General features: G+C 38.7%; 1 protein-coding gene across 26 annotated transcripts in view; it reads left to right on the top strand.

Annotated features, from left to right (window-relative positions):
- The window catches only part of MADD (MAP kinase activating death domain), a 79,537-nt gene that overhangs the window by 45,119 nt on the left and 20,059 nt on the right, over positions 1–14,359 (top strand). For 13 of the 26 annotated variants that reach the window (XM_075425814.1, XM_075425809.1, XM_075425807.1 and 10 more), the window contains 9 exons: positions 1,839–1,892; positions 4,918–5,015; positions 5,342–5,425; positions 7,265–7,423; positions 9,128–9,236; positions 9,787–9,849; positions 10,218–10,338; positions 11,447–11,552; positions 14,011–14,121. In XM_075425814.1, coding sequence (XP_075281929.1) covers positions 1,839–1,892; positions 4,918–5,015; positions 5,342–5,425; positions 7,265–7,423; positions 9,128–9,236; positions 9,787–9,849; positions 10,218–10,338; positions 11,447–11,552; positions 14,011–14,121 — 905 coding nt within the window. The remainder of the gene's footprint in view (positions 1–1,838; positions 1,893–4,917; positions 5,016–5,341; positions 5,426–7,264; positions 7,424–9,127; positions 9,237–9,786; positions 9,850–10,217; positions 10,339–11,446; positions 11,553–14,010; positions 14,122–14,359) is intronic. The other 13 variants (XM_075425817.1, XM_075425813.1, XM_075425798.1 and 10 more) reach the window with 3 other exon arrangements.

Below are 14,359 nucleotides of genomic sequence, written 5' to 3'. Positions count from 1 at the left end.
CCGTTCTGCACCTGCTGTCCTGTTTAGTTCAGGCTCATATAACAAAGTTATAGGCATAGTATTTTATTCCCCTGGAGTTTATTTGAGGTTTTCCTTTTCTTCTTTGGCAAAGTACTTGAGAGTAAAATCTAGACTATTTTTAATGTGCTAGGATATTCTACCCTTAATTAACAAGCAAGTCAGCTAAAAGTAATTTAACAGCAGGTAACGTAGCTTTCAGCCTGGTGGTTTTTAAAGTAAAGCCATATAGACTGAGCACTTAAGAGGCCAGATGTTTTCAAAGCCCTTTAACAAACAAATTCGGTACATCTTAGAGATGGTTATCTCTGTCAGTGTGTGCTCAGCTAGATAAGCCTATAGGATGCTGTTTGGATCCATAAGCAATTTTATCCTATCCATCTGTGTACTTACGAAAGTTGAAGGAACATCCATCAATCATGAAGCAGATACAGAAATCACCTGGTTAGCAGCTGTCTTTATAGCTTTTTCTCTTTTGCTACATTTGCCTTGATCCTGATACATTTAACGATAATACTTTGGAGCCTTCCTCCACAATTGTAACAATATCCGTTTTTATTTTTTTTTTCAGTAGACATTTTGCTAAATAGAACTTTTTTAGGGCCTGTCTTGCCCTGATTTCTGCCATTCGCAGGGTGGGATGGGTTTCTGCCATGTTTCAAGTGACCTTTTTAGTTGCTCAGTAAGTTTCCTTGAAGAGCATTTTATTTCTTTTTCCTTCCCTTTGCCTCTGCTGCTTTTCTAAGAGTATCTGCCTGGTAGCACTCCCAGCTTTAACCATGCTAGTGAGAAAGGACAGTGCCCACCATTCAGAGTCAGTTCAGCACGTCAGCTCGTAATGTTTCCTTTGGCCAACAGGCCAGCACCTGGAATGATCTCATGTTTCTGAGCAGAAAAGATGACTGCATTTCAGAGGGTTGAGGAATGTGAGTGATAGAAAAGTGCAAGTGCCTTATCAGTATTTCGTCTCAGGGCTATGCTTCAAATGAAAAGAGTGCATGCAGACTTCAGAGATTTTTTTCCTTTTCTCTGCATTGTATCCTCTTATGAAATCCCTTGACTTGGGATGCTGTGACCTAATTTGAATTTTGGAAGTTGGTGTTAAGCATGACCGATATCTTGCTCATTTTTCTTCTTCTTCTCTGGTCTTCATTCTTTGTACCCTGATAGGAACAAGGGGATGCAGAGTTCATCTTTTTGCATGTAGGACTGGTTGATAGGCAGATCCAAGCACTTATTGAGAATGCTGTCAGGTCAAAAATAACGTGTTGTACTTGTAAAATTTGTGATAATTTTTACAATATAATATTGGTTAAATATTGTGTTAACCTACAGTTTTAATTTTCTTGGAATTGCTGCTGCTGTTTTTGTGCCTTTTCCTTTCAATGATATAAACTAAAGACTTAAAAATATTTCTGTTAATTGGAGCTTCTGTGATGCCTATGTTTTGGAGGAATAAATATCTGACAGTCTTAAAGGACTTTCTCAGGAAAGGTGGTCAATTGCATTTTATATATTCATAATAGCTGTTTTTCCTTAGTTGGTTTGCTGTACGAAGTCATCTCTAGCATTTAAATTCTGTAAAAGAGAGATGATGCAGTGCTCGATTCCTAACATTAATTTCTTGTAAAATGGTGTTAATTAACCCTTCACTCAGTAGTTGTCATACATTTCTCTCTCTCTCTCTTTTTTTTTTTTTTTTTTTTTTTTTTGAGATGAAGGGGTGGGGTTTTTGTTTCAAATTTTTTCCCCATTTTCACCTGTCTTACCAGCCGCTGACTCTTTCTTTTTCTCTCCTGCTTTCAATGCATCTTGGGTAGAATTGTGGAACAAGCACCAGGAAGTGAAAAAGCAAAAATCTTTGGAAAAAATGAGTAAGAAAATTAAAAAACGTAGAAACTGACTCCTCCAGCCTCCCCATAACTGCCAACTCCCCAGGTGCAGGGTGAGCTTGCATCTATGGCACACAGTTTTTATGCTAACAAGAACAAAGGTCTATCAAGAAGGCCTGCATCATAGAGGAGACCAAACGGATCAGTTTGCCTTGGGGAAATTGTGTTCAAATGTCGCTTCTTTTTTTTTTTTTCTTCCCTAAACGTTGCCTCCTTCAGAGAAGGGTAAGCAGATATTCTGCATCATCACCATATCAGCTATATATGGAAGGGTTTTAAGATATTCCATCTCCTTTCTTAAAAATTAAAGACCAGTTCTGCTTAACAAGTCTTTGACATGAATATGTTGATTGATTGAATGTTACTGGAATGAAGAGTTTGCTGTCCTTTCAAGCCGTGGGATGGCAAATTTTGTTACCTGGCATCAGCCATGAACAGTTTATGACTGCAGTCAGTCTGCACCAAGAAATACTTTTGAGGGGGAGAGAGAAGGTGTATGTTAAGAATTGTATTTAATGATGGCTGTTAGAGAATAGCCTTATAATAAGGAATCAACCTGGTTTTGTTTTTTATATCCCTTGTTAAAGGAGAGTGAAATAGTCTGAGGCTGTTTCAGAGTCCAAATAGTAGTCTAAATCTACACAAATATTAATGTCTATTGAAATATGATATTGAATAAAATATTGACTAAGTATTATCTGCAGGTGTAGTACAAGGTTTTGCTCTTTTGGTTATCACTATTGTGAATAGGGACATATGACATAAGGACAATAGCTAGTTCATAATAACCATGATGTGGTGGGTGTTTCCTAACCGTAAGTGTAGTTTCTACTTTGCAGAGCTGGTGCCCCTTTTACAGACTGAAGGTTGGAGAGGATTAATAGCTAAGATGAATGGGTGAAAATTCCTGACGTTCTGAATAGACCTGGATTTGCTACAGGAATTTTAGGCTCCTCAGTTAAATACTTCAGTTAAGTGAGCGAGCATCTGGAGTTAGTTCAGAGAGAAAGGGCCAAATGGGGCACCTCTGCAGTACAGCTTGCTACATTTAAGTGAGGTAGGAGTGGATGTGAGACAGACCATCAGATAGCACATGCACACGCGTGCTCACCCAAGCTGGGCCTTTCCGGTAGGTGCCCACATTGGGAGGGATAAATTGAGGTTTTGGTGGTTTATGTATATTAGACATAGAACTCCACAAAGAAAGGAAGGGGAGGTTTGTAAGTGCCTGTAAATTGATAGTGACAACAATGTGATTGTGGTTATTGTGCTTCTTAAACTTAGTTACCAGTATTGCCCACAGCTGTCAAATGCCTGAACTGCTTAAAATTGCCGGTAATATATCTGAATTATGTGTTGGGACAGGGAACTGTTAAATTGCTTAAAACATACAGCTGAAGTTTAGTTTGAAGTTTCTTGCTGTAGTAAGGAGATACAAAACTTTTTGCTGCATCGTTATTCAGAACTAGAAATGGTGGCCATTTGAGTGAGTGGAAATAGATCTCTAGAAGTGAGCAGTGTGTATTTCAGTGGAAACTAAGATTCAAAATTCTTAGAAAAGATACTTTTAGTTATTTTTCTTTTTTTTTGTAAATATTGTTTATACTTTCAGTTAGAATCTTTGATGATTTGATTTACAGTAGTTAAGGCATATAGATTTAGAGGCAGTATACTATAACAAATAAACAACACTTTCTGTAAAACACTTCACGTGGAGAATTGGTGGTTAATTGGTAAGCTAGTATGGCTTGCACAGCCCGCTTATGGCTTTGCTATTCATGAGTTTACATACCATCTCAAACTCACTCCCGCAAATCTTTGTATATTATCCTTCTCTCTCTCTCTCTCTCTCTCTCTCTCTCTCTCTCTCTCTAATATTACATGTAATACAAACATGTTCATAATTCCCAGGTGGTTGTGGTCAGTGGTTGTAAGAGATAGTGGCATTGTTTGCTTAGAGATACTGGATATAGTCATGGGTATATAATAAAAATATTCCAGCTGCTGATCACGTCTTTCTGTTACTGAATAGTTGGCAGATATGGATGTGGCAGAATTATTGCATTCAGTCTGTTCCCCTTTCTGAGAGTAGTGACATTCTGTGCACTGTCTATAACACGTTCTTTTCTTGCCTCGTTATTTACCTTGTTCAGTGCTTATCCAAATTTCTTTTCAGGCTCTACCTCTCCATCATTCTCCCTTCCTTCTGCCATTGCATCAGAGGACAATAGATGACATGATTCTAGAACTGCATGGGAAATTGAACATAAAGTTCTTTATGCTTTTTTTTCCCCTTTTTTGTTTTCGGATCGGCGGGTTAATGAATGCATGACTTAAGGCTCGCTGGTTCCCTCTCTCACTACTGACATGTGATTGCCAACTCTGGAGAGCCATTTGTTAATGCAATTGGGGAATGTTGTGAAGTACAGCATCACACAAGCTTCTTCCTCAAAATTCTTACTGGTGTAACACTAGTCATCGCTGTTTATGTTCTTATCATGTGTTGCCTGATTTTTGCCTAGGTAGTTGTTGTGGGCAGCCTAACAAAGTCAGTCCAATACTTCAAGCAAATTAGCTGTTTAAAAAAGGGATTCTCCCTTTCAGTAAATACATATCCTTTATTTTACCAAGAATAAAGCAAGTGGCTTCCTAGAGTTGACTGGCAGCTGCTCTGCATGTGTTATTGTAACTAGAAGCTACTTGACCTTTGTCTGTCCTCTTTTCAATCTTGAATGGCTAACAAAGTGATGGTTTAGTGGTAGTCACTCCTGGACTAAGCCTTTGGAGTATCTGAAATTCAAACTAACATTTGAAGAATGGCAGATGTGTCCTGCTGGCCATGTTGTTTACAGTATCAAGGAATTAAAAAAAAAAAATAAAAAAAAATCAAAGGAATGAGAAAGCAAATTTGTTTTCTTGGTACTGTTCCTGCTTTCAGTCTGTCATCTGCTTTCTGCCATACTGTTTTTTCTTGATGTATTAATGATTTACTTTTTCCTTTGTTTAGGGCCAGAAGGTGTAAAACACTTTGATTTGGGAGAAACGGAGGAGAAAAAATCGCAAATCAGTGCAGACAGTGGTCTTAGTTTGGCCTCAGGTTCTCAGGTCAGTGGCTCCTATGCTTGCTATATTTATGTGGTAAGAGAGAGGATTCTTCTATTCACTACTTAATTGTGGGAAGACTTCTAGTGTTTGAGCATTCTTGAAAGGCTCATTCAGTAAAATTTCTTCCCCTCTTTGTGAACTCCTCAGTTGTGTGACCCCATGATCTTTTTGACAAGCAGGCAGTAGTTTCTGTTTGGCTGGCTAAATAAACCAAGGAAGCATAAGACATGTGATTCAAGACCCAAAGGAATGGGAAGTGACATTCTCTCCTTATGATGCAAACTAATGTGACTTTTCTTCCTGTCCTTTATATCTTTTGATTGCAGAAGAGTGATTTTGACTCTGTTCCCAGTGGAGGACCAGCAGTTATGGTCCGAAGTACAAGCCAGGATTCTGAAGTTAGCACAGTGGTAGGATATGCCCAAAGTGAAATCTTGATGTGATTCACTGCTTGCTGAAGTTGGGGAGGGCATTTCGTGCCTACATTTTGTGTGGTATGGCTGCATACTGTCAGGCACGCATAATGTATATCTATGAGTTCTTTCTCCAGAGCCTCCCAGTGGGTGGCAAGCATGTGTGTCAGACAGAATGTACATAGTGCTTTACTAGCTGATTGCATCCTTCATATATGGTGCTTGTTGCTGTTACATATTCCTACATATTAGTGTATTTATTGAACTGGTGGATTGCAATAATTTTATAAATAGGCCTTAGATGTGTATAAACCATCGAAAAAGAATAGAAGTTTAAAAATGCAACCTGAGAGCAAAAAAGGCAGATTGTTTGATGCACTAAAAACAAGAACAAACTTTCTGATTACCTTAAACCACTTGAATCGTATCAAAATATGTTTGCTTGCTTTCTGGTGAACTACAGGGCCTAGAGGGAAAAGGTAGCAGGAATGCATTCAGTAAAAAAAGAATGAGCCTTCTCCATACCATATGTTACCTAATATGGCATATTCCAGGGACAAAAGCCAAGGAACTTTCCTTTTTATAGTTGTTACTGGTTTTTCTTCTCTCTAAACTGCTGCATACCTGTGAATATGTGGCTTTCCATGATCTTTTCCAAGCCTGGAAGAAGAATAATATTCTGATTGTCTTTCTCTAATGGACCCAGAAATTGCATTCTATGGAATGCTGCCCCAGATAGAAGAGGGGTCTAAAAGAGCTGACTGATATTCAAGTATGTCCTCCTCCAAGCTTGAGAAAGGTCCATCCCAGCAAGCAGGAAACCAAGCAAAGACAGCAGGAAGCCTGCATGGAAGAGCAAAGAGCTCCTAACTGAACTCAGACATAAGAAATAGGTATACGAGAGGTGGAAGCAGGGGCAGGTGACACTTGCTGTCTCATCTTGCAGGGACAGGGCTAGGAAAGCCAATATGGACCCAGAGCTGAACCTGGCGAGGAATGTGAATGGAAACAGGAAAACGCACCCTTGTGGCAGAAAAGGCCAACAGTATTCTGGGCTGTATTGGGAAAAGAATTGTCAGGAGGCCGTGGGAAGTGATCCTTCCGATTTACTCAGCACTGGTGAGGCTGCATCTGGAATATTATGTCCAGTTCTGGGCTCCCCAGTACAAGGATAAGGACTTACTGGAGTGAGTCCACCTCAGGGTCATGAAGATAGCTAAGGGACTGGAGCATCTTCTATGAGAGGAGAGACTGAGAGATCTGAGACTCTTCAGCCTGGAGAAGAGAAGGCTCAGGGGAGATATTATCAATGGGTAGAAGTACCTGATGGGAGGGAATGAAGGCACGGGAGTCAGACTCTTCTTGGTAGTACCCACTGGCGGGACAAGAGGCAGTCAACACAAAAATTAAAGCCCAGGAATTTCCATCTGAACACAAGAAAACACTTTTAGTTTGAGGGTGGTCGAACACTGGAGCAGTTTGCCCAGAGAGGCTGTGGATTCTCCGTCTGTGGAGATTTTAAAAACCTGACTGGACATGGTCCTCACTCTAACTGACTTTGCTTGAGCCGGGAGGGGCTTGTCTGTAGATGAGCTTAACAGATCCCTTCCAACCTAAACAGTTCTGTGATTTTTCTGAAAGGCTTTTTGAGTCTCTCTACATCTTTTCCTGCAGAGTAGGATTTGATGAAAAGATAATGTTACGGAAGGATAAAAGACACATGTGGCGTTCAGTTGTACTGCTTCATATTTTGTGCCTTAAAAAGAAACATTTTACAACTTTTGTATCCACAGTATTTTTGTGTATTGAGGGTAACTGCTTTATTTTTCTCCACAGGTTAGTAACAGTTCTGGAGAGACATTAGGAGCAGACAGTGACTTGAGTAGCAATGCTGGTGATGGCCCGAGTGTGGAAAATGGTGGCAATTTGACAGGATCGAGAGGCGCTGTGTCAGACAGTGAAATTGAGACAAACTCTGCTACTAGCTCTATCTTTGTAAGGGCATTGCAGACTTCCCTTTTTTATTTTTCTTTCCTTTGTTTTTAATCAAATTTTGTACAGTAATCATTTCAATGTGTGTGCATGTGTGGAAGAGGATCTCTGATTCTGTTCTAAGGGTTAATCAGCAGTGACTTACAATATTAAAATATTAAAGATGTAATTTTATATGTATCCACATACCTTCATTTCCTGTGCAATACATTGTTCTTTGAGAATAGTAGATTTGCATCTCCTACCATGTTACAGGCTCTAGCAATATTTAATTCCCCCTCCTTCAATATTTCTGTAAACGAAATGGACATTTAATTGCCCTTTAGAGACAAAACAACGTTGATAGGCATTGTTCGACTGTGCCTAACTAAGAGGCACAGATTCCCCTGTTTCTTAGGAGCAGCTGTTTGATACAGGAAAGGGAAGACCCATTGTAGGTTTAGCAGCTGTTCTGTTTCTTTAAAACATTATTTTAGTGCTATTTGAAGTGTAATAATAAATTTTAAATATATTTTCCTAGTTGGAATATCTGTATGCAGTAAAACTAAATGCACTTCTTGTTCATTTTGGTTTTTAAAGTCCTTGATTATTGGGTATAACCTCTAATATACATCTTACCAAGAAAATAATTATACTTGATTTAGCTAAACCAAGCTGTCAGCCAAATATGAAAACAACTTGCAACGCTTGAAGATTGGTCTCACTGTGTTTGTCATTTTATAATTCTGATAAAATTGTAAAAGCCTTTACAGGGCTTCTACTTCTAATTTTAAGCAACAAACAAAATCATTGTGCTTCATTGCAGATTTCTTCTAAAAGCATGAAAATGATGTAACCATGTCTGCTTATTTAGCTGCGAAAGGGTGTCTTCTCAGTTACTAAAGAGTTAGACTTTTTAAAAAAAACTACACTTGGCTTTCTGCATTTTTCTACTTGATTAATGAAACTAAATGGAATTTTAAGAACCATTGCAACCGATTTAGAACAAAGATGATAGGTGTACATGATGTACGATGAATATCAAGTATCTCACCATAGTTTGCCTGTTGGTAGAGAAATAGCTGGGCCAGCTTTATTGTCACAGTTCCTGTTGGCCGATAGTCCCAGCACACAGTTCTTCAGACTAGATGATCTGTAATCATTTGCTTAAAGTCGTACCTTTATGAATGGTAAATGAAAGAAAAACCTGTAAAGTCTGAATGTGAGAATCTTACTCTGCTTGTGAATATTTATTTTCTTTGCAGTCCTGAGAAGGCTGCCTATTTCTTCCTCCATTCCTCGCAAGCTGTACAATGACAGTGATATTCAGCTATTTCCTAAACAGTGGGAAAGATTTGCTATTAGAATTTGGGCAAACTTACTAAATAAGCATGAGGTATGGGGGATGACAGAAGAGGTTTAAGTTCTTTCCTTTAGTCTGGGATTTGCATTTTTTGTTTTGCCTCAGTTTTTCTTCAGGGAAGCATTTTGCTTCCTCTGTGTTTCAATTTCTATATCTGTCTCTCATGTTTTTCCTTTGGCTCTGGACTTTTAAGTATATTACCTTGCTCTTTGAACAGAGTAATGTATTTGTTTTGTGAACATTTGTGGGAGGAGCATCTGTGAAGTACAGCTGGCAAACTGCATCTGTAAGTCCAACAGTGGACTGCAAGAAACAGCCCTGCAGGATGCAGTTAAATTGTCTGACACCTCTTCTGTGATTTTCAGGCGAAGTCTCACAACCTGAAGCAGACTGTGAAAGACGGCAAAGGCAGTACTCCAGGGAGAGGTCCAGAGGATGGCAATCAACGTGTCTATCTCTATGAAGGACTTTTGGGTAAACTATTTTTTTCTGCAGGGAGGGGATCTTTTAGACTGAAGTTCAGGTGGAGTCAGATCTGGGGCAGACTGGAATTTTTACAGTCTTAGAGACTATTTTTAACCATTTACTGTTGTGGATACTGGTAGAATGGGGGGGTGCATCAGGCCATTCAGAGTAAAGCGAAAGATTTGCTGGGGAGATCGAAGAAGAGTAAGAGGAGATGGGTGTGAGTGGTGTAGTTTCCATAAAATGTAGTTTGTCCAAGTGTCTTGCTGTTCTTGAATATGAGTTCTTTAAACTGTTGCAAAAAGAGAAGGAACTTACTTAGCTATGCATGGAAGGCTAAAATGTGCCACTGATCTTGAAAAAAGATCTTTCAGCTTAAGTCATTGAACAGAGGGCTACTAAACTCAATACTAATGGCCTTTGAGTGTATCCTTGAACTGGGAGTATATTGGCTTTTTTGAAATGCATTTCATCTGGACTTGCTGTTAATCAAGAGCTCTCTCTTCCTGTGTTTTTCATCCTTTCCATTTATCGTTCCTGCCTGCTTGGAATGGTGCAGGTAGGGATAAAGGATCTGTTTGGGACCAGTTAGAGGATGCTGCAATGGAAACCTTCTCTATGAGTAATAATCTTACCTTTCCACTTCTCTGTGTGTTTGCCATGATCTGTGTTTGTGTGAGATATTCCTATGTCTTTTGGGCAGTGTTAATAGTATATGGAGGAAGATATATTCCTCAAAGAATAGAGATAAGAGGTACTTTTGTGTAAGGGTTTGAAAAGATTATGCCCTGAACTAGAATGAGAGATATGTCTTGTCTTCTCTTTTACACTTTTCTTCAGTTGTGATATTGCTTGTCCTTTAAAAGCAACCTTTTTTTTTGTGTGTGTGTGTTGGCTTATGGTATTTTCAAAGAGTGGGAAGGAACAAGAATTAAAGTATTTCACTGGAGTAAATGGAATAAATGCTCTATTTTTGTATACGTTGGATAGGCAAAGAGCGTTCAACTTTGTGGGACCAGATGCAGTTCTGGGAAGATGCTTTTTTGGATGCTGTGATGTTAGAGAGAGAAGGAATGGGGATGGACCAGGGACCTCAGGAGATGATTGACAGGTAAAGTTCTTAGTAGACCTCTTTCCTCCACATTGCTTCACTTGGGGCTGAAATAGTAAAAAAAAAAGTATTTGAATTCTGCTGAACATGCTGTTGTCACTTTGTAAACCTTGTTGCTATACCTGACTGTTCCAAAGTGAGCCTTTTGTCTCTATGCTGGCCAGTATCTCCTGATACTGAAATACTGTCTTCAGTTGTGACATATATTTTTTTTAACTTTTGTGCAGTGCTGATATTTCCGGAGAAATGGCTAATGAAAGCGTAATCACAGTATGAATATATAGAATAGATTAGATCAGTAGTCAAGCAAGAGATGTCTGTGGCAAGATGTTTGTATTGTGGAATAAAGAAAGATATCAATGTATTGCCATAAAGTGAAGGAATGACATGTCTTCAGAAACTGCGTTTTGAGCCTTCTCAAAATGGAAAGTCACTTACAGGTCTTTTTACTTTGCAGTTTGTAGTTACAAGAAACAAACAAAAAAATAATGAGGGAACCACTCTAGAAATATCTGCATGGTTGCTTAAGGCTAGACTACTTCTAAGATGTGAATCTTTACCACCTGCTTGCTTCCACACACACCCCCCAGCTCTATTAATATCTGATCATTTTCTGCTCTGTCTGCCACCTGCAGCTGTACCACCTACACCCATGCTATCATGTAACATGGAATCTGATAGCCAAAATAAGAACTGGTTTGTGGGGTACTAGTCTGAAAACTTTTTTTAAGCTCTGAAGGCAGGTAGCTCTTTTACTAAGTTATACGTTCCTCTTAGAGGTCTTTTCCAACCTTAATGATTCTATGATTCTGGCAGTTGTAATTGTTGTGGAGCTGCGACCGCAGAAAAGAGGAAATGGATAAGCCCAGTGGACCACTTGAGAACTTCCCCGCTGAGCAGATGTTATTTACTTCAACTAGTTAATAATTTATGGAAATGTTTAATTAGTAATCACAGTGTTTTACTGGAAAATGCCCATTTGGCTTAATGTTTTTGGAGATTTTATTTGCCATACACTTTGCAAATAGTGATCCGTCCTCTGCCAGTGCTTTAGTGAATTGGATGAAAAGTGCCTGTGAGTCTGCTTCAGATCTAGCTCTTCTTACAGGTATCTTTCCCTGGGAGAACATGATCGAAAGCGTTTGGAGGATGATGAGGACCGCTTGTTGGCTACACTGCTGCATAATATGGTTGCTTATATGCTTATGATAAAGGTGACTTTTTTTCTTTTTAATAGATCACTGCTCAGATTTAAGCCATGTATTTTGTTGGCATTGTCTTGAAACCATACATCTCTGTTCACAGAGCTCAGAACAGTGAAGTATAAAAGAATGTTATAAAACATCTCCTAATGTTAATGAAAAAATTGCTTCAGTACCTGGAGATTCTTTGAGATATGTTGTCTGAATTTACGCAGTTCTATGACATGGGTATGCATATGCATTGCCGTTTAAAATAGAAATTTATTATTTCTACTAGTAACTTTAGAGGACATTCTTATTGTTAAGAGTATGGGTTATAAATTAAGTAGAGAGCATCTTCAAATCTGATTTCCTCACAGCTGCAAATTCCAAATATGGGCAGATTGTGAATGTGTGTATCAATAACTTAACATTAAATTTGCCATTACTAGTAAGCAACCTTTTTTTTCTCATTCAATGGGCTGTCTATATGCACCTTAATGCTCTAGATGGCTACTAGAAATATCTTTCTTTTAGTCTGAATAATTGATTAGGTAGTCCAAATCCTCCCTTAAAGTCTCTGAAAAAAATAAATCTTCTAAAATTCTTGTCATGTTTTGAACTAGCTTAGCTACATGGTTTTACCTGTAACAGGTTTGATGCAGTGTTGTCCAGTGCAACAGCTTAACAGTAAGAATAGCCATACACAGGTGATAGTTTGATAATTTTCACTGTTGAAATGAGGAGGTGACACATCATGCCATAGATCAAGAGTGTCTGATACACAACCAGTGGAAGAAGTTACTGTATGTAATTTTTTTTGAGGGGGGAGTGGTGAGAGAAAAAGATGCCACTGTTTTTTTCTGACATAAATGGAATGTGAAGGTAAATTTTAAGATGGGATTTGAGTATATTTGGAATGAGTTTATTTCAGAAGAAGACTGTGGGATTTGATCATTAGGACATGCATTGCAGCAATACTTAAAGTAGAAGTAATAATAACCCGTGCAGTTACTTTCATTGCAGGATGCAAAAGAGAAGAGCAAATAACGTTGGTTTCAAAAGGCTATCTCATGACAGATCTTGACAGAGTTAGTCCCAGAGGAGAAGAGCGTCTTTTGGTGTGGTGAAAATAATCAGGTCCCTTAGAAAACAGATTCCCGGTGAAAAGGGATAAGAAGGCAAACAGGATATTATGCCTTTGAAAATTATATCACTCTGGACCTATGGGTTATAAATGAAAAGGAAATACAGAAGATCTGAGAGTTGTGATAAAAAGATTGTTTCTTTCAGTGCATCTTCAGAGATGCCCAAGAGTGAGGATGGGGTGAAGAACTGGGCAAAAGAAGGGTTGTGAGGTGTTGGTTTTTTTTCCATTATTGTTGTGGTCACTAACTGGCCCCCCCCCATCAGTTTTGGGATAAAAGATGGTGGATCTAGTATTTGGTATATGTGGTATATATTATTTGTATTTTTTCAAGCACTTAGAGTGAAGGTGTTAAGAGACTAAAGACTATACCAAAGTATCTCATCTTAGGGCAGCTTCTAGTAGAAACTGCAAAGTTGCAAGGTCTTTTGTTACTAGAGAGGTGAATTACTGTGAGCTGTCAAGGGAAGCATAATCCTCCAAACTCAACACCTTGGTATTTTAATATATTTTCTTGTTTTGGGCCTAGTAGTTTTTTGCCTAAAAAATTCTTGAAAAATACAATGCTTTCTTTCAAGTGCAAAGAATTTGTGCTGAAGGAAGCAGATTGAGTTTGTTTTGTATGCTCTATAGCTCTGAGGTCATAATCACAATAAGATTAAAAAAAAGTCTGATCTTGCTTGAATTTGGCGCTCAAGCATGAGTGTACGATCTTAAAGCCTTTAGTATCAATGGCTGGCATTCATAGCAGCCTTTTGAAATGGCACCTGGGGCAGAAATGTTTTGCTTCTGAGCTTCCCTGTAGTTCATCTTCAGGAGGAACCTGCTCCTGTTTGAGGACTATCTGGAAATTTTTGTTAGAGCGCTGGCCTAGGGACCAGGAAACAGATCATGAAAGAGTGAGACTTTTGAAAGATGCTATGCCGTTGTGTTAATATTTCTTTTGTTGAGGGCTCCACAGTTGACTAAATGAACTCGTTGCAGAGGAAGAGGTGGAGAAGCTAGCCTGGCAGATGAGACCCATCATATAGGTGGCAACATGGAGAACTGAGGCTTTTAACGTCAGTAGTTGGAAGTGGAGGGTAGTGGAATTGCTGCTGCGTTGTGCAAGAGAAGGCAAGAAATCTGTTGTGCACAATATCACTTGCCCAGTAGCTGAGAAAAGTGGTGTATCTGCAACTTCTGCTCATACTGCTGGGCTAAAGAGGCCCTAGCATGACAGAGCTGGAGATCAGTGGTTTTGCTGTCCTAGCAATGGAAACCAAGATACGTTCATTTTGGGAGATAGGAGTTGCCACTGTGAATAGAGAAGAGTATGTAACTGTCTTTATGTCTGCTTTCTAGGTGAACAAGAATGATATTAGGAAAAAGGTGCGTCGTCTAATGGGAAAATCGCATATTGGATTGGTACACAGTCAGCAAATAAATGATATTCTAGACAAACTTGCCAGTCTGGTAAGTAAAACAGTGATGAGTGATGTACCTGTGGGAGCTACAGTGGAGGAAGAAAATTACCTGAAAATTCTGCTATAAATGCTCTGCAACATAATTTAAATAATAAATAATTTTTAAATATTAAAAATAATTGAATTATTAAACACTGCACTCACATGTTTAGAATAAAGACTGTGATGGTATGACCCTACTTATAATATTATAATGTTACGCAGTTATCAATTAGAACTGCAATGCA

The sequence above is a fragment of the Opisthocomus hoazin genome, chromosome 7 (assembly GCF_030867145.1).
Source record: "Opisthocomus hoazin isolate bOpiHoa1 chromosome 7, bOpiHoa1.hap1, whole genome shotgun sequence".
NCBI lineage: Eukaryota > Metazoa > Chordata > Aves > Opisthocomiformes > Opisthocomidae > Opisthocomus > Opisthocomus hoazin.
Note: the sequence above shows the minus strand (reverse complement) of the source record. Positions and strands in the feature narration are given on the sequence as shown.